This window comes from Tachysurus vachellii, chromosome 11 (genome assembly GCF_030014155.1).
Source record: "Tachysurus vachellii isolate PV-2020 chromosome 11, HZAU_Pvac_v1, whole genome shotgun sequence".
In the NCBI taxonomy this organism is placed as follows: domain Eukaryota; kingdom Metazoa; phylum Chordata; class Actinopteri; order Siluriformes; family Bagridae; genus Tachysurus; species Tachysurus vachellii.
The window spans coordinates 14084126-14107746 of NC_083470.1; the positions used below are offsets into that span (position 1 = coordinate 14084126).

Genomic DNA, 23621 nt, shown 5'->3' on the forward strand with positions numbered 1-23621 from the left:
TTTTTTTTTTATTTATTAAAGAGTGGGACAATTTATTTGTTTTATACTTGAACTCAACAGCACCCTAGTAAAAATCATTAGTATATTTATATAGATACTTTGTGTTCTTATATTTTTTGTCTGTAAAGAGAGGATCCATTTCGAGCTGCTATAATATAAATGTTTACAGGAAGAATAAATGTCCCACAAACAGTATGCTGCTAATCTAAAAATGCTAATCTAAATGTATATAGTTGGTAAATGTATATAGTTGGCTATGGTATAACGAATAAAGCACAGTACTGGATGTACTGATGAACACTGCAGGTACATCAAATCACCTGGTCACTGATTGCTTTACTACACAGCACATCCAGTTGCATTTTATCAATTACAAGCATGAGGTAACTGCATCAAAATAATATCAATAACTTCTGAGCACAAACGAATGTTATACATATTAGAATGGGAAACAAGAGTAACATATATGAGATGCTTATATAAATATGATTTATAGTATAAACAGTGAGTAAATGACAGTAAAGAGTGTGATAATGGTTATTGGGTTTCTGAACTGCTGATTACTCTTTTGCCCAATTTTGTATTTCACAATTTTCAACATAACCAAAATGATCATGAAGCAAAGGCAGGACAATATACTCACTAAAACCTGGTAACGTCATAGAATTCTCAAAATTGTCTGAATTTTCCATTGGAACATTATCAGGCAGGGACATCTTTGACATGGTCATGTCTTCATCAAAACACTCTGTATCTAAGGATGTCCTGGGTTCAATATGAATGAGACTTGTTTCAGTGAGTCGATCCTCAAATTTTAGCACGTTTATCACAGCCTCCCTCTGTCAATCAAACATATCAATTGAATAGAAATTTGTAATAAGTAAAGTCACCTCAAAGAACTCTGGTTGCTTGAAAAAAGAACATTCACTTTGTTGGTAAACCAGACATATTGTCTTGAATATTTCTTTTCCATTATCAAAGCCAAAAGTCAATGTTTGCACAAGTGACGATGGTTTGGCCAATATCAAATGATTTGATTTGGCCGATGGTTAGGCCAATATCAAATGCTGAGCCGTTCCACTCAAGAAAAATATGTAAAAATTCAGAAGTTAATAAGTGCTAACAAGAAAGATCGAGACCTTTTAATCATTACCTCATATGGAGGATTTAGTAGCCAGTGTCCAATATGACTCTGCCCAGGGTTAGCGATATTAGGGAAAAAGTAGTCCTTAAAGCTGGGAGACAGAAAGTGTGTTTATACAAGTATAAATCATTGATAATACATACAAAGTGTATGTAAAGAAAAAAAAATACACTACACTAATAATTTACAGCCATTATAATATGTAATGTTCAACATCCTTATTGGCAAATATTATTATAGAACCTACAGACAAAATAAAAAATAAATGGGTGAATATGATACTTACACAGTTCTGGAGAGAACTGAGAAAATACTGAATGCAAGAATAAGAAGTACTATTGGAACAGCAGCATTTATTATTTCATCAGTTTCTAAAAAAAAAAATAAAAAGGTAACGTAAACTCCTATTGAAATAATCAACGGACTTCTTGTTACTAACATCGCTCCATTTTATAGAGGATTACTTACCAAGATGAGGTGTAGTAAATTCAGTATTTGCCCTTGAAAAGTTACCAGATGTTGTCTCTCCATAAATAGTTACGACGTACTTGACGTTTGCCTGTAGGTTGTGGAATGTGTGCTGCCACTGATGTGGGAAAAGCACTAATGTTAAATAAAAGAGTAAAAATCACATTCTGAAAGTAAATTCTAAAAATGCAATGAAAGAAAGTTTAAACTAAGCATTGCATCTTAAGACTTACAACTTGTTTCATGGGCACCACTTAACACAAGTCTGTATTGAAGAACATTTGTGATTGGGGATTGTTCTTGCCACAACCATTGAACTGTCACAGATGTTTTTGTCACCTTTACAGGTTGCAGCTGAACAATGTCTAAATGGGCTGAAAAATATATCAAATGTTGGTACTGTATATACTATGCCTTATTTTCACCAAATATATAAATAATTATTGTGTATGACAAAATGTCAGGTAAAATAATAAGACATTATTTTCTCATACATTCATTGAATAAACTTTTAAAAATGTATTTTTTTTTTAAATATGAAACAGTCTAATCAAATGTACAAACATCAAACATGTTTATTCCTCAATAAAAAAGTAACATGTTGTAGATATTACAATATAGAGAGACCCACAATTGAGATATGTATGTACTGTATATACTTACTGCCATAATCAAGACTGGCTTGAATTGTTTCTGGGGGTGCACACAGAGTACCATAAAGAGAATACACAGCGATGCTGTAGATCTTAAGCGGCTTGATTTGACCTGATAGTGTTTAAGGCAGAAACAGATTTGAACTCATTACCACAGTTTTACCACAGCTTTTAGTGAAACAAATCACAGCATGTATTTTGTGAGTTTTTTAATAATAGTCTATTACAAATTGAATTGAAATATGGATTCAATTCATGCTGAAGCAAAAAGAATTGTCTTATAATGCTAGTGTATTGATCTTGTTGGGTGTAAGTATTTTTTTCCCATGAGCACCTGTGCTTAAGCATGTGAAGTGGCACATCATAGGATTTAAAGGGAGTGGATGTAATTTGCAGGAACTAATTGCAGCAGCTAGCTTAACTACACCCGATTACGCCTAAAACATGAAATTGTGCTGATTATTTGTGGTGTAATCACAAAAATTTTCCTCACACATCATTTTTAATGTACTGTGGGGATGTGGTAGCTCAGTGGTTAAAGTGCTCGACTAGTGCTCGGAAGGTTGTGAGTTCGAATCCCAGGTCCACCAAGCTGCCACTGCTAGGCCCCTGAGAAAGGCCCTTAACCCCCAATTGCTTGGTTGTATAAATTGAAATAAAAATGTAAGTCACTCTGTATAAGGGTGTCTGTTAAATGCCAGAAATGTGATGTAAATGTACTGAACACTTGCAGGGTTTACCTTTGAGAACAGTTGAAAATGTTGAGCCATTTAGTCTTTTCCATTGTTTAGAAGCAACATCATCAAAAGAGAACCACTCGATGGCAAACTCGCTAACATTCACAGCTGTTGGCTCCCATCGAATCCTCAGTGATGATACTTCACTGCTGGCCCATAGTCCTTTTACCTTTGGCAGACCTATCAGTAATATTGTTGAAAATTAAAAAAATAATCCTGTAAAATGTGTTTTGATCATTGCTTCTTATGTCATACCTTTTAGCACATTTTCATATGTTTAACATATTCTTAAATCTCTGGCCCTGTTGTGTCTGTCTTTTATTACATGTGTGTTTATTTTATGTGTGTCCGTTACAATATCTTACATGTTTTATTAATTAATAGATAAATCATGTCTTATTTAACAGTTCTATACTTATATAGATATTTTTCTGCATCCATCTTAAAACAAAACTTGACACACCAATAAACTTTAATGTAATCAAACTAACAGATCAATCACAAGTTTGGTTCTCGTCATGCTTGGTTTCATTTATTTTCACTTAAATATGATTATTTAAGCAAAACAACTTGTACTGTATGTGCAATATCTCACACAATGACACTTTCTTTGTATTTGCCATATTATGTAATTATTGTACTGCATGTACAAGATCTCAATACTGCTTTGTAACTTGTCATCATGTGTCGGTAGGAGAATTTTGTTATAGATATGTAGACCCTTAAAGCACTTTTTATGTGCTTTCCATGACTAGAAACTTGAGCTTTGATTACAACAGTGGATGATGTACCATAATTTACACATACAGTAGTAAGATATTTCTTTCCCATATGAAAGGCACATAACACTGACATTTGTGAAGAGCATTGCATAAACAGGAAAGGGCTGTTACTTCTGAAAAGCAGTTAAAAGATATTATCTAACATCCTTCTTCGTTCTAAAATAATTTTTTTTTTAAACTGTTATACAAGAGAAAAGCTCACTTTGAAAAACACCAGCATTGACTCGAAGATTAGTTGAGGGAGAATGTCCAGCAGCGTTATAGGCTGTTATGTTCAGGTCATAGTCCTCCGCAGTCACCTCTAAGTTAGCTTTCTGATCCTTAGTATAAATTATTCTCTTCAAACCAGGTTGTTTGGTAGGTGTGTATGTCACCTCATATCCAAGAATGACTCCTCTGGCTTCCTTTATCTCCAAAGCCTAATGTAGATGGATAGTTAAATACATGCTTTAGTTACAAACATGTTTGTATTACCAGTTTTAACTGGGTTTTACTTTTTTTTTTTTTTAAATTCAATTAAATTTGTGCAGTTGAAATAAATAAGCTATTTAAATCTGACTGTCATTTGAAAACCCAGTGGATTCACATTTAAGTCTTCATATACATACATTTCTACAAATTCAGGGACTCTCATAGAATTAGGATGTTTTCTTTTAAAAGAAACAGACTTTACATCCAAGTTGGTTCATATTCAGCTTAAAAATGAAGTCCTATGTACCTTGAACTTACCTTCCAGATAACTATCAGCTTTTGAGTTCTTTTGGATCTATTGCCAGAAGGCTCAACATAAAAACTGACATAAGGTGCTGCAGTGGGTTCTGAAAACAGACAACAGGGAGGGAAAAAAAATAAGCAAAGCACTTTAGTCATATTGAATTTTGGTTTCAGTCTGTCCTTTTCTACTTACTAGCCTCCAATGTCATTCTTTGAAATTCTTCACTCCAGACACTCCATAGTCCATAATCCCCGCTACAGGCAACAGTAAGACTGTACTGGCTAAAAGGCTGCAGGCCATTGATTAAATGTGAAACTTCTAATTCCTCTTGATCAGTGACAATCAGTGTATCCTGATTATGGATTGGAGTAAATGTGTGAGAAAAAGTAATATTTTGTTATTGTAATGCTGCTCTGCTTTTCAGCCCCAAGTGGTAAGGTATTTGTATATGGTTTGATTAGAAAAAACAGCAGTAGTATTAAAGTTGTACTGAGCATTCTTTGCAAAAGCTGAGCATATTTTCTCTTCTAAAAAAATCTTCTAGTAAATGTTTTACCACCGTCCATTGTTCTGTAGTGGAGCATTTGTAACGGATTTGACATTTCGTGCTGTGCCAGTGACCTTTGTTCCATGTTAGGTTTAGTGTCGTTGCTGTTGCATTCACTGATGTAATAACAGGACGTGGAGCTTGGGCTAAAAAAAATTGTTATATATTTATTTGACATACATACATACGTATATAAATACATACATAAAAAATGGTGCAACTATAGAAATTGTGAACTTACTTATTGCTATGAGGGATACTGTGTAGGCTTCTGAGATGAACTCAACTTTGCTGATGATATCCTTTGATATAATATTTATATTAAAGGCAGCAACTGGATTAAAAATGCTTTGACAATGTTGGAAGTCTTCACGTCTGAAACAAGCCACCCAATTTGTGCTCAGCTTTTGTTCAGCTTTATTATACCATGGTTGTAATTGTGCTGATATTGATATGGATCAGTTAGTAAAAAGAAACTTCTGAACATAAACTGTTTTATATAAAAATTCTGGATGGAGGTTCATGTCCATAATATTAAAAATTATATTGAAATGGAAAACTTATCCAAGTAAAACACACCGCTAACAATTATTACTGAAGATCTAACTCATTCATATTCAAGGGCTAAACAACAAAATACATACTTACTGACTGAAAATGAATGAATTTGTTGTTTTGGCTTTGACATTATTTAAATAAATCCATTTGCAGGCAAACAATCTCTGTAGGACATTATAACTGCATGAGATGTTCAAAAACCTGTCTGTGGTGGAGTGAAAAAGTAATTAAGGTACACTTAACACTTATAAACACTTAAAATGAAGTAATCTAATTTTATGATTTTAGTGATTACTGAGAAAGAGATTATAAAATCCATCCAGACCTTTTAAACTACAGTACTGTACTCTTAACTGAATTAATCACAAGAGGAATTATATCTTATGTATTGATGAGATTTGTCAGACACATAGACACACTGATCAGCCATAACTTTATAACCACTGATATGAATAACATTTGTTAATCTTGTTAAAATGGCACTTGTCAATAGTTAGGATATATTAGCAGGTGAACATTCAGTTCTCTGAGTTGATTTGTTGAAAGCAGGAAAAATAGGCAAGCGTAAAGATTTGAAAGACTTTCACCAGCGCTAAATTGTGATGGACAGACGGCTAGGAAAGAGCATCTAAAAAACAGCAGGTCTTGGTCTGGTATGCATTGGTTAGTATCTATGAAAAAAGCCACCAGTGAACTGATAGAAAGCTTGTCTGGAGAGGAAAAGGTGAGTGCTAAGATAAGTCCTGTGTCATGCCAACAGTAAAGCATCCTGAGACCATTCATGTGTGGTGTTGCTTCTCGGCCAAGGGAGTGGGCTCACTCACAATTTTGCCTAAGAACACAGTCATGCATAAAGAATGGCACAAAAACATCCTCCAAGAGGAACTTCTCCCAACCATCCAAGAACAGTTTGGAGACGGACAATGCCTTTTCCAACATGATGGAACACCTTGCCATAAGGCAAAAGTGACAACTAAGTGGCTCGGGGAAGAAAACATCGATATTTTGGGTTCATGGAAAGGAAACTCCCCAGACCTTAACCCCATTGAGAACTTGTGACACTTCAACACTTCAAATATTGACTCTTTGCATAAACTTAATGTAATTGTCAATAAAAGCTTTTGACTCTTATGAAATTCTTGTAATTATACTTCAGTATAATATAGTAACATCTGACAAAAAGATCTAAAAAGATCACTGAAGCAGCAGAATTTGTGAAAATGAATATTTGTGTCATTCACAACGTTTTTGGCTACAGCTGTACACCGCTTTATGGAAACTGTATTCCCTATGGCAGTAGCCTCTTCAGCAGGATAATGCTCCCTGTTAAACAGCAAAAATGATTCAAGAAAGGTTTGAGGAATATGAGTTCTGACTCATTAATCCATGGAGGCTTCACCTTGCAGCTTAAAGGTTACAAGGATCTGCTGCTAATTTCTCGTTGGCAAAAACCACAGCACCTTGATCACACTAACTACATCTACTATCTAAAATTAGACAGCTGGTTTTAATGTTATGGCTGATCTCTTTCTCTCTCTCTCTCTCACACACACACACACACACACACACACACACACACACACACAAATGATGCAAAACTATACAAATAAATAAGAATGATGAATGTCATTACCCTGGCCATGTGATGGTATAGAAGTACAATCCTTTATATCCATGGCACACAATTTTTTGTTGTTCGGACATTTTTCAAGGTCCTTACCTCTCACAGTAAGTTCTTTTAACAATACAAATATAACATGTACAGTAAGAATTGCATAGTACTTACATTAAAAATAAAATACTTTCACAGAAAAGAGTCTCATATAATTAGTTACAATTTTGAAAAAATACCACCCATAAAATTGATAAGAATTAATTAAAGATTTTGTATTTGAACTGCCTGCAGTAAAATATCTTTAGCTTACTATAAAACAACAACTGCTGTAATTTAGTCAGATCATTTTCCCTCAAATTAAATTAAAACGGGGAACAATACTGTCCTAGTATACAGGAAGCTTTTGTAGTCTTTTTTATGGGAGTTGAAGACCTTCTTCAAGAACCTGATATTGGATCTCCGGCAGGATTGAAAACTGAACTGACCATCTTCAGGTATTACAACTGAGCAACCATGATCTTCTCCCTCCAGTTTTATTTGTTATTCGTGGTTCAACTTCCCAAATTACATAATTTGCTGCTTTTTGTTTTAAATTATTTTTATTTATTCCATGCCTGGAAATAGTTTCTAAACTAAAATAGTTTCTTAAATCATTCAATAAATGGAAGATAAAATAAATGTCCATAGCGTCAGACTTGACCTGAATAAGCACTGCCCAGCAGAAATGTTGTCTGGTTGATGATAATGCTGCGATACTGCTCCCTCTCTCATGTGTCATTTATGTGTATTGTACATATTCTGTAACACTGCTTTTCTCGTGTACATGTGTAAATTAGCACTTGTGTTGTTTTTTGTTGCATCGTCATCCCTAAGACACCACATTTCGTCACAGTACATTTGCAAGATAACAGAAATCTACCTGACTATTTATACTGAGCTTCAGTTTTCAGAACATTGTTTGAGCTTTTGACCTGAATTCTAATCAAAAAAGTTAAGCTGTCAATACAGATAAACTTTCTTGTTACATGTGTTTACCTGTATAACCGTAGCTTCCTGTACGTTCCTTTCCATGCCACTTTACAGGGATGCCATCTACTTAATACAAAAGTCCAAGAATTAGAATTCAAATCTATCTTTTTCTGGAATTGTTTTCCACTATTAGTACTATAGTACTTACAATGATAGAGAGAGATACCCAAAAGTATGCTGAAAATGCGTCTGATTAACATCCTGTGCATTGAAAACAACCTTTAAAAAAGTCATTTTGTCACAAACATTAAAAAAAAATAAATGATTAAGATTAAAAATGCATTTAGATTAAAAAACCTTGAAAGGGTTATGTATATAACAAAGACCTTTAAAGTAAACAAAATGGAAGAACTACTACATTACAATGTATTGTACAAATTTGGTTAAAAAAAAAAAATAAAAAAAAAAATTAAATGTTTTACAGAACCTAATGTAAATGGTAAGGGAAGAAAACTGCTACTTGCCCTTATTGTTATGACCCAGCATCTGGGGTGGCACCACCATGAAATGAGCAACTGTAATGAGCCAGTTGTTGAAGTAGTGCCTGAAAACATTTCAGTGGTTAACACAGTTAGGGGGTTGCTCAATCACAGTGAAAGAGACTATTTTGCATCAAGACCATGACTTTTCATTCTACTGTCCAATTCCTGTAACAAGCAACAGGCAATTATCGTGACTGGAAAGGGTATTGCAAGTCAACAGTCAGTTGAATGTACAGTTACTGTAAGTCTTACTGAACAAAATAATTTATGAACTGAAATCTACAAAAGCAAAAGAATTCTAAAAAGACAGATCATGAGACATAATATTCAAATATTCCTTCAAGCATGTTATTCACTGTGACTAAGCAACCCTCTAACTGTTACCTACAAAGACCTTTTGCATCAATTTCAGCAAAAAATACAACATACGTTGTATTTATTTTATATAAATAAAATATAACAAGTCAAGAGAAATAAAGTAAAAATATTAAAAACAGCCACTTTCCCCACCAACTCAAAAAACTTATGAACCACTTGGACACTATGGTGCTGGCTTTGAACTGCTCCATCATTGAACATTTGATGGCATTGGTAGGAAGGAATTAGTGTTAAATCTATAATGAATTCAGAAAGTATGCTGATTTATATGGTCCTCAAAAGCTCCTGGTTACACAATCGCACTGGGGTCTCTGAGATGATTTCCTTTACTTTTCAGTCTTGTTTCATTCAAGACTTCTTCCTCATAACATCTTAAGGAGTTTGCCCTTGCCACAGGCTTGCTTATTAGGTATAAATATAAATTTCATTTTAAATCTGCTTTGAGACATTGTCCCTTGTTAAAAGTGCTACACAAATAAAATTGAAATTGAATTGAATAGAGATACAGAGCCCTGTTTCTCTAGAAACTGTTGTATTACCCCCAAACCTTTTGCTGTAGTAATGAAGCATTCTGTCCTGTACCATCCTCTTATTGTACACCAAACTTACACTTGCATACTTGTCATAAATACAATGAAGAATGTCGATCACTTTGTACCACAGAATTCTCAACATTATATTTGAGTGGTTTATACACTGCAACATGGTCGGTTTAGCTGTTGGTCTGTTCTTGCTGACAGTCTGATCAAATTCTCCATCACCTGAAGAAAACAGTGACTCTTCTGTGTTTCCTTACTAATGCCACCTTAATCCATAATTAAGCAATTTTATAAGGCAAAAATAAGCCATCAACATATCCAAAATCATATCCTAGTAAAATACAGATTATGCCTTGTAGTTTAATGCGGTTAATGCATTTAAGAAGAAACAAAATAAACAAAATAAATGTTGGTATAACAGCCAGTGCATTCGAATTGTGTACCATGACTTGTGTACCATCTTTCTCTCACAGCTACAGTAGAAACTCCCAAAAATTGAATTATTATTTAACGCATTTGTGAATTGTGGCATGTGTTTTTCAAAACGTCATTAGATAGACATGATCCATAAAACTTTTTTTTTTTTTTTTAAATAAAAATGCTTTACATTTCATAGACAGACAGACAATACATTGGAATCAAGAATTTAAAAATGGTTTAACAAGAGATGTGATGATCATACAATGCACCAAACTATTACAGGTTATCACACTGTATACTCATATATTAATATTGACTCCTGACACTGTACTACTTATAATTTAAAGATGACTCCTAGTTTATGGACAGCTAAAGTAAGCTCGCCAGAGAGCTGGAAAGTTTCCCGCAAGAAATTCCCTATATATTCACAGTAAGATATGTCACAGTACACCCAGATTTGGATCAAATTTCTCTGATAATTGGCATTGCATGTTGGGAGCATGGCATGATTAATAGCATGGCTGAGCTTAGACCAAACCTCCTCAATGCTCTGTGGTGCACAGTTAAGCTCAGAAATGACCCATTTTGCTCTCTGGTGCAAGTCCAGTCCATATCTTTGTACAGTTTTGTGGAAATGTCTAGAGATGAATTGTGTCCTCTGAGGTGTTTGCGTTTTTGGTGGTAAGACACTCCATGAGCGTTTGCATTTCTTCGCAACATTCTCAAATTCTGCCTTGGCATTTTCATCAGCAGGTGTTTGAATTGATATTAAATTCCTCTTACTGGTATCTACAAATTTCTCTTGATCATCTGTACAACGACTTGAAAAAACAAACTCTGGTTGTTGAGGGAAACATTCAGAACTTTTCTGCTGATTGAATGAAATGACTGGAGGAGCCTTTTTAGGTTTGATTGGACAAGATCTCTCAGTGCCAGAAGGAAACCATGGTGTAAATATTGGTACAACACGAAGAGGAAAGTCCTCTAAGGCCTTTTCGGATATAGACACCAAATCATCCGATTTATCTTGGTCACTTTTATAGTGTAAACAAACATCCATGCAATTTCCGTGCTCTTGTCTTCTTAAATTTGGACGTTTCTGCCTTGAAAAACAAAACAAAGGAACAGACATCAGAGTTTTGCAAATAATAATAATAATAATAATAATAATAATAAAAAGAATAATAATAATAATAATAATAATAATAATAAGTAACATAAGAGTAATACAGAACGTTCTGTTTAGTGAAGAAATATTCTTGAAGTATTCTAAAGAATTCCAGTGTCATTGCACTAGTTTAGCTAGCATTTCAGCTAACTAGCCACATACAGCGCTTTTAAGCTGTTAATTCTGGTTTCCTTATCACATATTGCTGACACAACAACAGCACTAAGAATAGTTTGATTTCAACTTACAGTATGTTTGAGTTTTTATTTATTTTTGCCAGCCCCGGCGTCTAATGTGTTAGCTTTACATAGCTAGCGACAGACTTGCTCTATATACTAGTGCGATACCACCTCCGCACCAGTAGAGGCGCTGTGGCCTGAGCGCAGTAAAAAACGCCGCTTCCTGTCTCTGTAATGATGAGGTATATGTAGCTTTTGAGAAATGTAAGCGTGTCCTTTAGCCACATATTTGTCCAGTTTCACAGGGTTTTGTTTTAGAAAACACATTGAACGGAAGATGGCTTATTTAACAAGCAACCCCGCTGATGAAACCAGGTGAATTTATTATCAGACTGTTGTTTTTTTCCAGAGAAAAGTTATTATGGTAACATGCAGTTTGTTCATTCACTCCAATCGTTAGACGGAAAACGTTGGTAAATGATAAAAAATGATAAAGTACACAGTGGAGCTCTCAATGTTTCTAAAGTCGTTCAATGAATGAACATGGAACATTAAGTGTTCACGTACAACAATTAGGTATTGTGTGTGTGTGTGTGTGTGTGTGTGTGTGTGTGTGTGTGTGTGTGTGTGTGTGTAACGTTGTGTGTGTGTGTGTGTGTGTGTGTAACGTTGTGTGTGTGTGTGTGTAACGTTGTGTGTGTGTGTGTGTAACGTTGTGTGTGTGTGTGTGTAACGTTGTGTGTGTGTGTAACGTTGTGTGTGTGTGTAACGTTGTGTGTGTGTGTAACGTTGTGTGTGTGTGTGTAACGTTGTGTGTGTGTGTGTAACGTTGTGTGTGTGTGTAACGTTGTGTGTGTGTGTAACGTTGTGTGTGTGTGTAACGTTGTGTGTGTGTATGTGTGTAACGTTGTGTGTGTGTGTAACGTTGTGTGTGTGTGTAACGTTGTGTGTGTGTGTGTAACGTTGTGTGTGTGTGTGTAACGTTGTGTGTGTGTGTGTAATGTTGTGTGTGTGTGTGTAACGTTGTGTGTGTATAACGTGGTGTGTGTGTGTGTGTGTGTGTAACGTTGTGTGTGTATAACGTGGTGTGTGTGTGTGTGTGTGTATAATGTGGTGTGTGTGTATAACGTGGTGTGTGTGTGTGTGTGTGTGTAACGTTGTGTGTGTGTAACGTTGTGTGTGTGTAACGTTGTGTGTGTGTAACGTTGTGTGTGTGTGTGTAACGTTGTGTGTGTGTGTGTAACGTTGTGTGTGTGTGTGTAACGTTGTGTGTGTAACGGTGTGTGTGTAACGGTGTGTGTGTGTAACGGTGTGTGTGTGTGTAACGGTGTGTGTGTGTAACGGTGTGTGTGTGTGTAACGGTGTGTGTGTGTGTGTAACGGTGTGTGTGTGTGTGTAACGTTGTGTGTGTGTGTGTAACGTTGTGTGTGTGTGTGTAACGTTGTGTGTGTGTGTGTAACGTTGTGTGTGTGTGTGTAACGTTGTGTGTGTGTGTGTAACGGTGTGTGTGTGTGTGTAACGGTGTGTGTGTGTGTGTAACGTTGTGTGTGTGTGTGTAACGTTGTGTGTGTGTGTGTAACGTTGTGTGTGTGTGTGTAACGTTGTGTGTGTAACGTTGTGTGTGTAACGTGGTGTGTGTGTGTGTGTGTGTGTATAACGTGGTGTGTGTGTGTGTGTGTGTATAACGTGGTGTGTGTGTGTATAACGTGGTGTGTGTGTGTGTGTATAACGTGGTGTGTGTGTGTGTGTATAACGTGGTGTGTGTGTGTGTATAACGTGGTGTGTGTGTGTGTGTATAACGTGGTGTGTGTGTGTGTATAACGTGGTGTGTGTGTGTGTATAACGTGGTGTGTGTGTGTGTGTGTGTATAACGTGGTGTGTGTGTGTGTGTGTGTATAACGTGGTGTGTGTGTGTGTGTATAACGTGGTGTGTGTGTATAACGTGGTGTGTGTGTATAACGTGGTGTGTGTGTATAACGTGGTGTGTGTGTATAACGTGGTGTGTGTGTATAACGTGGTGTGTGTGTATAACGTGGTGTGTGTGTATAACGTGGTGTGTGTGTGTGTGTATAACGTGGTGTGTGTGTGTGTGTATAACGTGGTGTGTGTGTGTGTATAACGTGGTGTGTGTGTATAACGTGGTGTGTGTGTGTGTATAACGTGGTGTGTGTGTGTGTATAACGTGGTGTGTGTGTGTGTGTGTGTATAACGTGGTGTGTGTGTGTATAACGTGGTGTGTGTGTGTATAACGTGGTGTGTGTGTGTATAACGTGGTGGGTGTGTGTATAACGTGGTGGGTGTGTGTATAACGTGTGTGGGTGTGTGTATAACGTGGTGTGTGTGTGTGTGTGTGTATAACGTGGTGTGTGTGTGTGTGTGTATAACGTGGTGTGTGTGTGTATAACGTGGTGTGTGTGTATAACGTGGTGTGTGTGTGTATAACGTGGTGTGTGTGTGTATAACGTGGTGTGTGTATAACGTGGTGTGTGTGTGTGTGTATAACGTGGTGTGTGTGTGTGTATAACGTGGTGTGTGTGTGTGTATAACGTGGTGTGTGTGTGTGTATAACGTGGTGTGTGTGTGTGTATAACGTGGTGTGTGTGTGTATAACGTGGTGTGTGTGTGTATAACGTGGTGTGTGTGTGTATAACGTGGTGTGTGTGTGTATAACGTGGTGTGTGTGTGTGTATAACGTGGTGTGTGTGTGTGTGTATAACGTGGTGTGTGTGTGTGTGTATAACGTGGTGTGTGTGTGTGTGTATAACGTGGTGTGTGTGTGTGTGTATAACGTGGTGTGTGTGTGTGTATAACGTGGTGTGTGTGTGTGTGTATAACGTGGTGTGTGTGTGTGTGTATAACGTGGTGTGTGTGTGTGTGTATAACGTGGTGTGTGTGTGTGTATAACGTGGTGTGTGTGTGTATAACGTGGTGTGTGTGTGTGTGTATAACGTGGTGTGTGTGTGTGTATAACGTGGTGTGTGTGTGTGTATAACGTGGTGTGTGTGTGTGTATAACGTGGTGTGTGTGTGTGTATAACGTGGTGTGTGTGTGTGTGTATAACGTGGTGTGTGTGTGTGTGTATAACGTGGTGTGTGTGTGTGTGTATAACGTGGTGTGTGTGTGTGTGTATAACGTGGTGTGTGTGTGTGTGTATAACGTGGTGTGTGTGTGTGTATAACGTGGTGTGTGTGTGTGTGTATAACGTGGTGTGTGTGTGTGTGTATAACGTGGTGTGTGTGTGTGTGTGTATAACGTGGTGTGTGTGTGTATAACGTGGTGTGTGTGTGTGTGTATAACGTGGTGTGTGTGTGTGTGTGTATAACGTGGTGTGTGTGTGTGTGTGTATAACGTGGTGTGTGTGTGTGTGTATAACGTGGTGTGTGTGTGTGTGTATAACGTGGTGTGTGTGTGTGTGTATAACGTGGTGTGTGTGTGTGTGTGTATAACGTGGTGTGTGTGTGTGTGTATAACGTGGTGTGTGTGTGTGTGTATAACGTGGTGTGTGTGTGTGTGTATAACGTGGTGTGTGTGTGTGTGTATAACGTGGTGTGTGTGTGTGTGTGTATAACGTGGTGTGTGTGTGTGTGTGTATAACGTGGTGTGTGTGTGTGTGTGTGTATAACGTGGTGTGTGTGTGTGTGTGTGTGTATAACGTGGTGTGTGTGTATAACGTGGTGTGTGTGTGTGTGTGTGTATAACGTGGTGTGTGTGTGTGTGTGTGTATAACGTGGTGTGTGTGTGTGTGTGTGTATAACGTGGTGTGTGTGTGTGTGTGTGTATAACGTGGTGTGTGTGTGTGTGTGTGTATAACGTGGTGTGTGTGTGTGTGTGTGTATAACGTGGTGTGTGTGTGTGTGTGTGTATAACGTGGTGTGTGTGTGTGTGTATAACGTGGTGTGTGTGTGTGTGTGTGTGTGTGTATAACGTGGTGTGTGTGTGTATAACGTGGTGTGTGTGTGTGTGTGTGTGTGTATAACGTGGTGTGTGTGTGTGTGTGTGTGTATAACGTGGTGTGTGTGTGTGTGTGTGTGTATAACGTGGTGTGTGTGTGTGTGTGTATAACGTGGTGTGTGTATAACGTGGTGTGTGTATAACGTGGTGTGTGTGTGTGTGTGTGTGTGTGTATAACGTGGTGTGTGTGTGTGTGTATAACGTGTGTGTGTGTGTGTATAACGTGTGTGTGTGTGTGTGTATAACGTGGTGTGTGTGTATAACGTGGTGTGTGTGTGTGTGTATAACGTGGTGTGTGTGTGTGTATAACGTGGTGTGTGTGTGTGTGTGTGTGTGTATAACGTGGTGTGTGTGTGTATAACGTGGTGTGTGTGTGTATAACGTGGTGTGTGTGTGTGTGTGTGTGTATAACGTGGTGTGTGTGTGTGTGTGTGTATAACGTGGTGTGTGTGTGTGTGTGTGTATAACGTGGTGTGTGTATAACGTGGTGTGTGTATAACGTGGTGTGTGTATAACGTGGTGTGTGTATAACGTGGTGTGTGTATAACGTGGTGTGTGTGTGTGTGTGTGTGTGTGTGTATAACGTGGTGTGTGTGTGTGTGTATAACGTGTGTGTGTGTGTGTATAACGTGGTGTGTGTGTATAACGTGGTGTGTGTGTGTGTAACGTTGCGCGTGTGTGTAACGTTGTGCGTTTATAACATTGTGTCTGTGTATGTGTGTGTATGTGTCTATGTAACATTGTGTCTGTCTGTGTAACATTGTGTGTTTATAACACTGTGTGTATGTCTGTGTCTGTATGTTATCACTCCGTGGCTTATAAATGTATAATGTTTAATTTTATGTGCATAAAATGAAGTGCCACACAGGTGAGCAAATTTAGGGACGGCGACGATGGTGGATGTTAGAAATTACAAAGGCTAAGACTATTTTATTTGCAGCTTTACTTTGTCTCTAATCACCTACATCAGCTTAACTGTATTAGGGCCTGATATCCACCACTCTGTCCCTGTCTTGTACTCTGTGTTTGATTGTCAGGCTTCGGTTAAAGCAGTTACCTAAGATTAATGATCTCAGCAAAATTGTTCTCTTTCTTACAGGTTTCTCTGTATATATCCAGCCTACATTAACAGTAAAAAGAGCTTAGCAGAGGGTCGACGGATACCACAAGCAAAGGTGAGGCAAACAGATAATACAATCAACTCCAGAATTATAGTCATCCTTATTAAGATGGCTATAAACAAAGTGATTTGAAATTCTTTGTCTTTGTCTGTGTATTTGATTAGATTAAGTAACTGCTTCACTATACAGAATCCCACATTAGATAAAGGAGAGGGAATTGTTCTAACATTCCATTCAACTAATTCATCATGGAAGTGCTGTCAAATTGTAGATTTAAATTTTGGCCCTAAAATACTACAGTTTTATCAGAATCAGAAAGATCTTTATTGCCAGGTATGTTTCCACATACAAGGAATTTGTTTTAGTACAGAAGCTCCACAGTGTAACAGAGTGACAATGACAAGACATGAACACACATATGATATATAATATAGACAGTTTGTATGTACAGTGGAAAATGTGCAAATTGAAATATAAATAAGTAAGTATGTGTTTTAAGTAAATAATGTAAGAATAGTGTTGTGTGTTTCGTGTATGTCAAGTGTTCATCAGATGGATTGCCTGAGGGAAGAAACTGTTCCTATGTCTTGTCGTTCTGGTACTCAGGACAACAGTTCAAAGAGTGAGTGTGCTGGATGTGAGGGGTCCAGAGTGATTGTCTTAGCCCTTTTGCACACTCTGGAGAAGTACAGATCTTGGAGAGTTGGGAGTGTTGTGCCAATGATTCGCTCAGCAGTCTGGACTACCCTCTGTAGTCTCCTGAGGTCGGATTGGGTAGCTGAGCTGAACCAAACAGTCACTGAAGTGCAGAGGATGGATTCGATGATAGCAGTGTAGAACTGTTTCAGCAGATCCTGTGGCAGGTTGAACTTTCTCAGTTGGCGAAGGAAGTACAACCTCTGCTGAGCCTTTTTCACAATGGAGTCAATGTGAATGTCCCACTTCAGGTCCTGGGAAATTGTGGTTCCCAGGAATCTGAATGACTCCACTGCTGTAACAATGCTGTCCATGATGATGAGTGGGGGGAGAGCAGGGGCGTTTCTCCTGAAGTCCACGATCATCTCCACTGTCTGGAGCATGTTCAGCTCCAGGTTGTTAAGACTGCACCAGACAGCCAGCTGTTCAACCTCCAGTCTGTAAGCAGACTCGTCACCGTCCTGGATGAGGCAGATCAGTGTGGTGTCGTCTGCAAACTTCAGGAGCTTGACAGAGGGGTCATTAGAGGTGCAGTCATTTGTGTACAGGGAGAAGAGCATTGGGGAGAGGACACAACCCTGAGGGGTGCCAGTGCTGATGGTGTGGGTGCTGGATTTTGGTTTTCCCAGTCGCACTAGCTGCTGCCTGTCTGTCAGAAAGCTGGTGATCCACTGACAGACAGAGGAGGGCACAGAGAGCTGGGTTAATTTGGGCTGAAGGAGTGATGGGATGATGGTGTTAAAGGCAGAGCTGAAGTCCACAAACAGGATCCTCACATAAGTCCATGGTCTGTCCAGATGCTGCAGAACATAATGCAGTCCCATATTGAATGCATCATTCACAGACCTATTTGCTCTGTAGGCAAACTGCAGGGGGTCCAGTGATGTCCTTCAGATAAGCCAAAACCAGCCACAGGTCTGTAGTCATTTAGTCTGATAATTTTGGGTTTCTTTGTAATGGGAATGATGGTGGACCTTTTGACGCATGAGGGGACTTCACACAGCTTCAGTGATCTGTTGAAGATCCGTGTGAAGATGGGGGCCAGCTGTTCAGCACCGGTTTTCAGACATGCTAGTGAAAAGCTGTCTAGGCCTGGTGCTTTTCTTCTCTTGTTCTTCCTGAAGAACTGGCACACATCATCCTCACTGAACTGAATTTTAGGTGTGGCGGAGTCGGAGGTTACAGGATGTGTGAAATTGGGCTTTTTCAAACCTGCAGTATAACTCGTTCAGGTCGTCTGCCAGTTGTTGATTCACCACAGTGCGGTGATGGCTCTCAGACCTTTCCACACTGAAGCTGAGTCATTAGAGGAATAGTGCCACTCTGATCTCCTTTTCCAGTGTGTATTTGGCCTGTTTTTACAGGACTCTATCCCCATTTCTGTGAGCATCCACTTTGGCCTGACGGAGCTGGCTGAGTTTTGCAGTGAACCATGGTTTATCATTGTTGTAAGTTAAGTGAGTCCTGGTAGGAATACACAAATCCTCACAGAAACTGATATATGATGTTACAGTCTCTGTGAGCTAGTCCAGGTCGGTGGCAGCAGCTTCAAAAACAGTCCAATCAGTGAGAAAAACAGGCTTGTAAATCCTGCTTCGCTTCCTTAGTCCATCTTTTTACAGTCCTTAATACAGGTTTAGCTGATTCTGCCTGTAGGTCGGTATGAGATGAACTCAACAGTGATCAGAGAGCCCCAGAGCTGCCCGTGGGGCAGAGTGATATGCATCCTTTATTGTTGTGTAACAGTGATCCAGTGGGTTACTGTCTCTGGTGGACATGTAACATGATGTCCGTATTTAGGCAGTTCATGTGAGAGAATCGCTTTATTAAAGCTGCGGGATTTCCCCGTTGATTTTGCGTTACGATCCGCTCTAAAGAGCTGAAAACTCAGCAGACTTAACGCGCTGTCCAGAATGGAGTCGTTCAGCCAGGTTTCCGTGAAGCAGAGAGCAGCAGAGTTCGAAAAGTCCTTATTTGTCTGGGTGAGCAGAAGGAGTTCGTCCGTTTTGTTTGGTAGAGAGCGGACATTCACCAGATGGATGCTAGGCAGCTGTGTTCTTAACTTGCGCTGTCTGAGCTTCACGAGCACGCTGGCGCGCTTCCCCCGTCTGCGCGTCCTAAAGCGTTTAAACAGCACAGCCCTCCGCCAAATACAATATTCAGCAAAACGTCGGAATACACAAAAAACGGAAAAAGATCTTGTGGTGTGTGCTGCCGAATGTTCAGGTGAAACTGATCGGATTTTCTTGACACAGAACAGGAAAAACTAACAAAAACAGAGCAAACACTGAGGAGCTAAGCACTGAGGCTGTAATCCGTGTGTTGAGAGAATTGCAAAATGCAAAATCAGAACCATATTCTTAGGAAACATTTTTGCCTCTCTGGCCATCCTTCACACTGTGCACAGGGTGTAATAATCTTGTCCTCCTCTTCACTTACTTAGCTCTGTGTAGTTCTTTGTAGCTCTGTTTATGTTCTATGTATCACCGTGGTCCTGGAGAGACGTTGTCATTTCACTGTCTACAGCATCAGATGTGTGTGTTTGAAATGACAATAAAAGCTTCTTGACTTGACTTGTACAGCTTTATTATTGCCCTTACAGTAGATATGGGCATTTCCAGATATGGTAATTCATTGCCTGATTGTAGTAATGGGTGATATAAACGATACAAAATTGGCCTACGATAGAGATTTTAATTCTATTGCACTATCGCGATAATGCATGTTGATGACGCAATCTACCCGCGAAATTTAGAGCCACGAGCTGCAGCCGGCTGCAACGAATCATCATATTCGTCATCTTGAATAAACATGGCTGAAAGCGTCAGCGAAACAGAGGAGCTCGTGAAAAAGACCGGTGCAACATCTATTATTTGGACTTGGTTTGGATTTAAGCCGACCGACAAGCAGCAGAAAAATATACTCTGTAGAGTGTGTGGGGCAAAAAGTTCCAGCTAAGAGCTAATTCACAGTGTCCGTTCCTTTATTAACAAGACACCAGTTTTAATTTCATTAGGAGAACAAAATGTTTAAAACCAAATGCGTTACCTCGGCTGCAGGTTTGAAATATGTTTTTATTTAAAGTATCTGTGCATTTACACAAAATAATTTTCTTTGCCTAATTAATACTGAAAGTATTTTCAGTACAGTGTATGTTCCTTAACTAAAAAGACCAGTTTTTCTGTTCTCTGCAACTTGGGTGGCATTTAAGAACCAAGGACTTAAACTAAGTATAGTGCCTTTTAGAAGGAAAGACTTTTATTTATCTGCAACATTTTGTTGTATAATTACAGTTTTGCTTTTGCACAACAAATGTTCTCAAAACGACATACGTTTCTTTATTTCTTAAAAAAAAAATACATTTAGCAGTTTGGTTTTCCTAAGGGTCTGTGTAACCTGTTCTGAAATGGTTCTATTATAATTTATATATCGCAATATATATCGTTATCGCAAGAGGCTGCAATGTATATCGCAATATGGATTTTAGGCGATATCGCCCATCCCTACCTGATTGGTGTTCAACATGGTTTTGTTTTATTTAATTAGAATATTTACCAAACTTACTCATTTTAATGAATGACTTATTGAATTGTCTTGACCACTTAACTCAAGCAACTGAAACAAGATGTTCTGTTTATAAAGACTTTCTAGGTCTGGGACAAAGAATGATCTTGTTAAAAATATTTTGTATAAATCATGGTTAGATCTTTCTGAGAGATGAGGCTAATTAACTGCACACACTTTTCCGTTACTATTTTTGACCTATCTTTATCAAGGGTAGCAATATTTATTTTTCCTTATTGTATGTTCTTATACGTTTCATCAATATACACAATTGTTATGTATATCGTCGCTGTCGGACGGAATCCTCATATCTCCAAAAGCGTTATTTTTCAGGAAATGAAAAAAACGGCGTATCTTATCTGCAGTGAACAGGGTTTAGTCCGTGTTGCAGTGGATTGTCTTGCGCTAAATTCCTGTCCTCAGACGAGCACCAGAACTAGCGGGGGTCAAGATTTTTTTTTCTTTGAGCCCAGTGTTTTGAAGACATTTACGTCAGAAGACGTGTTAATTCGTTGCGAGTCTTATTAAGGAGAAATATGCCGCGAAGCTCTCCCGCGGAGTGAGGAAGAGGTGGACAGTTGAAGTGTCCAATGGAGTTATGAGATTTGCGCTCAAGCTATTTTCAAGACTTTAGATTGGTTAATAACTTGTAAAAATAACAGACCCACGTGGGGACTGACCAATAGCATCGATGTGTGAAAAAATATGAAATTGACCAAATTTGGACATACAAGGTTTCCGCCCGACAGCGACGATATGCATAATAGTTATAGATATGTTTTAAAATCAATCCAAATTCCCTCCTAGGGTGTGGATAACCCTTCGTGTGCTGAAATCAAAGATGTACTAACTGCAGCAGGATTGAACGTCAGACTTGAGGTACTGTTGCTTGTTTTAACATTTGTGCTTCAAGTCACCAAGCTTTTACTTTTTGGTTTCGATTGTATTCTTGAAAAGCCTGTGCTGATTGTTGACTTCCTCATATGCGTTCTGTAATCTAATGTAGCGGAGCTTCAATTTGATTTTCATTTGTCTTTCCCCATTCAGAATAAGCTGTATCCAAGGGAATGGAATAGAGATGTACAGTTCAGAGGAAGAGTGCGAGTTCAAATCAAACGAGACGATGGAACTTTGTGTCAAGACAAATTTACCTCTAGTAAGTGTCAATGTATCTCGTGTTTCAATCCAACTGTATTTTCCATCTGGAGCAGATTCTCAACCATGGCCTTGGTTCCAAACATCAGGTGCTAACCACAGGCTGATGATGGCATAATCCTGATGTTGGTTTAATATATGTAGTTCTAACTCATATAGAGTCTAAAACATATGGAAGAAGTAAAATAGGACTCATTTTATTTCTTAATTTTGGAGTGATTACAATGAATTGTTTATAAGTTCCCAAACAAACTGCTTGAACGGGAAACACAACAGATTTTGATTATAGAGTACACATTGTAGCTTTACAAGTGTGGTGAGAAGAAAAGCATCTCAGAATGCATACGTCATCATCTGCTCCAATGGATATCAATTTCTGCTGTAGGCCAGGAATTTGGCATCAACGGCATGAATCTATGGATCCAGCCTCTCTTGTGTCAACAGTCTGGCTGGTGGTGTGAGTGTCTAATGGTGTGGGGAATGTTTTCTTGGCAAACATTGTGGCCCTTAACACGAGTTTAGCATTGTTTGAACAACACGGCCTATTTGAGTTTTGTTGCTGACTCTGTGTATCCCTTCATAGCCTTAATGCATAAGTCATCTCAGATTAGTTCCATGAACATGAGAACGACTTCAGTGTACTTCCCAAACACGGGATTTAAATAGATCTCAAGACATGATGCAATGATCTCAACATGGACCAGAATCTCAAAGAAATTTTTAAAATATCGTGGAATTAATGCCATACGTATTTAAGATGGTCTGAGAACAAAGTGTGGTCCTATTCAGATTTAGTGTTTTGTATGGAGTGCTATTTAGTGCAGATCTGCAACAAAACTTTTTTACAGTCGATCATCAAACACAAACGTCTTACTGATTATCTGACATTAAACTATGTTTTGTGTTGCCGGTTCAAAATGTTGACGTACTTCAGCATAACAGTATTTTAATTGTCAATTTGATCACACACTCACTCGCACAATCTGTGCTTTAAAAAAAAAAAAAAACAGAGCCTTGTGGTGATGTAATATTTGTTTATTGTAGAAAAGGATGTCATGCTCTATCTGGCCGAAATGATTCCAAAGCTAAAGACAAGAACACAGAAGAGTGGAGGAAGTGACACAGGAGCACAACAAGGAGAAGGAGGGAAGAAAGGAAAGAAGAAGAAGAAGTAACTATATGCCCCTGAAGTTAGTTTATTCATACAAATATTATATTGATCTATACGGTTGCTTATGATTCTTTTGCATGTCTTGACAATAAAGAAACCTACACCAGGCCTTAACAGTTCTGTCACTTTTCAACGTTCAAGTTTTACGTATATGATCAATGTTCATCGTTAAATCGTATGCAAAATGCAAGCGGCAACAAATTTTTATTTTAAACCTCCTCATTTCTGATGTTTGTATTGTTTGTTATTACAGTATTAAAACATTTCAAATGAAAGAAAATTGTTAAACGTTTTGTTGATGTAATAATTGGAGTCAGTTGCGCTTTGGTTGCTTTTCAGAAATTGTAATTTTTTCATACAAAAGCAAATAAAAATTAAATACATCAGCAGCTCAGTATATCTTGTATTTATTATTATTATTATTATTATTATTATTATTATTATTATTATTATTATTATTATTTCCCTCAATTATGCAGTTTACCTGCTTAGTTGGTCTGACTGATTTTCTGTCATCGTTTTATGTGCCATTGACTTTTTATGTAGCAA

The 23621-nt window shown here is 38.1% G+C and overlaps 3 protein-coding genes across 7 annotated transcripts; 1 reads left to right on the forward strand and 2 right to left on the reverse strand.

Annotated features, from left to right (window-relative positions):
* Positions 1–31: 31 nt before the first annotated feature.
* LOC132853560 (interleukin-6 receptor subunit beta) lies at positions 32–8505 on the reverse strand. Of its 4 annotated transcripts, none has more exons than XM_060881399.1 (16): positions 8397–8505; positions 8255–8311; positions 7238–7339; positions 5695–5805; positions 5288–5421; positions 5056–5192; positions 4692–4851; positions 4514–4602; positions 3987–4203; positions 3006–3182; positions 2276–2377; positions 1846–1986; positions 1613–1747; positions 1431–1515; positions 1154–1235; positions 32–839 (listed from the first exon to the last, which is right to left on the reverse strand). In XM_060881399.1, exons 3-16 carry the CDS (start codon positions 7306–7308, stop codon positions 561–563), a joined length of 1920 nt encoding a protein of 639 aa, XP_060737382.1. In that variant the 5' UTR covers positions 7309–7339; positions 8255–8311; positions 8397–8505; the 3' UTR covers positions 32–560. The 4 variants fall into 4 exon arrangements, with proteins under 4 accessions (XP_060737382.1, XP_060737381.1, XP_060737380.1 ...); XM_060881398.1 differs by having other exon boundaries at positions 5695–5809; XM_060881397.1 differs by having other exon boundaries at positions 5695–5809; positions 8255–8314.
* Positions 8506–9759: 1254 nt separating this feature from the next.
* zgc:101664 (uncharacterized protein LOC450064 homolog) lies at positions 9760–11604 on the reverse strand. 2 transcript variants are annotated; one of them, XM_060881648.1, is made up of 2 exons: positions 11484–11604; positions 9760–11170 (listed from the first exon to the last, which is right to left on the reverse strand). In XM_060881648.1, the coding sequence occupies exon 2, from the start codon at positions 11125–11127 to the stop codon at positions 10402–10404; it is 726 nt and encodes a 241-aa protein (XP_060737631.1). In that variant the 5' UTR covers positions 11128–11170; positions 11484–11604; the 3' UTR covers positions 9760–10401. The 2 variants fall into 2 exon arrangements, with proteins under 2 accessions (XP_060737631.1, XP_060737632.1); XM_060881649.1 differs by having other exon boundaries at positions 9760–11166; positions 11484–11533.
* Positions 11605–11631: 27 nt separating this feature from the next.
* srp19 (signal recognition particle 19) lies at positions 11632–23461 on the forward strand. The gene is made up of 5 exons (XM_060881650.1): positions 11632–11789; positions 16465–16540; positions 21554–21625; positions 21794–21902; positions 22946–23461. Exons 1-5 carry the CDS (start codon positions 11752–11754, stop codon positions 23074–23076), a joined length of 426 nt encoding a protein of 141 aa, XP_060737633.1. The 5' UTR covers positions 11632–11751; the 3' UTR covers positions 23077–23461.
* Positions 23462–23621: the final 160 nt, after the last annotated feature.

Bases quoted from the DNA above. Each gene is read 5' to 3' on its own strand.
- srp19 (XM_060881650.1), top strand. From the start codon at position 11,752: ATGGCTTATTTAACAAGCAACCCCGCTGATGAAACCAG. The intron at 16,541-21,553 runs GTGAGGCAAACA...ATTCCCTCCTAG, and splicing joins GACGGATACCACAAGCAAAG to GGTGTGGATAACCCTTCGTG. The intron at 21,626-21,793 runs GTACTGTTGCTT...TTCCCCATTCAG, and splicing joins GATTGAACGTCAGACTTGAG to AATAAGCTGTATCCAAGGGA.
- zgc:101664 (XM_060881648.1), bottom strand. From the start codon at position 11,127: ATGGATGTTTGTTTACACTATAAAAGTGACCAAGATAAATCGGATGAT.
- LOC132853560 (XM_060881397.1), bottom strand. From the start codon at position 8,457: ATGCACAGGATGTTAATCAGACGCATTTTCAGCATACTTTTGGGTATC. The intron at 7,340-8,254 runs GTAAACACATGT...TATTGTTAAAAG, and splicing joins AGGAAGCTACGGTTATACAG to AACTTACTGTGAGAGGTAAG. The intron at 840-1,153 runs GTAATGATTAAA...TTTGATTGACAG, and splicing joins TACTAAATCCTCCATATGAG to AGGGAGGCTGTGATAAACGT.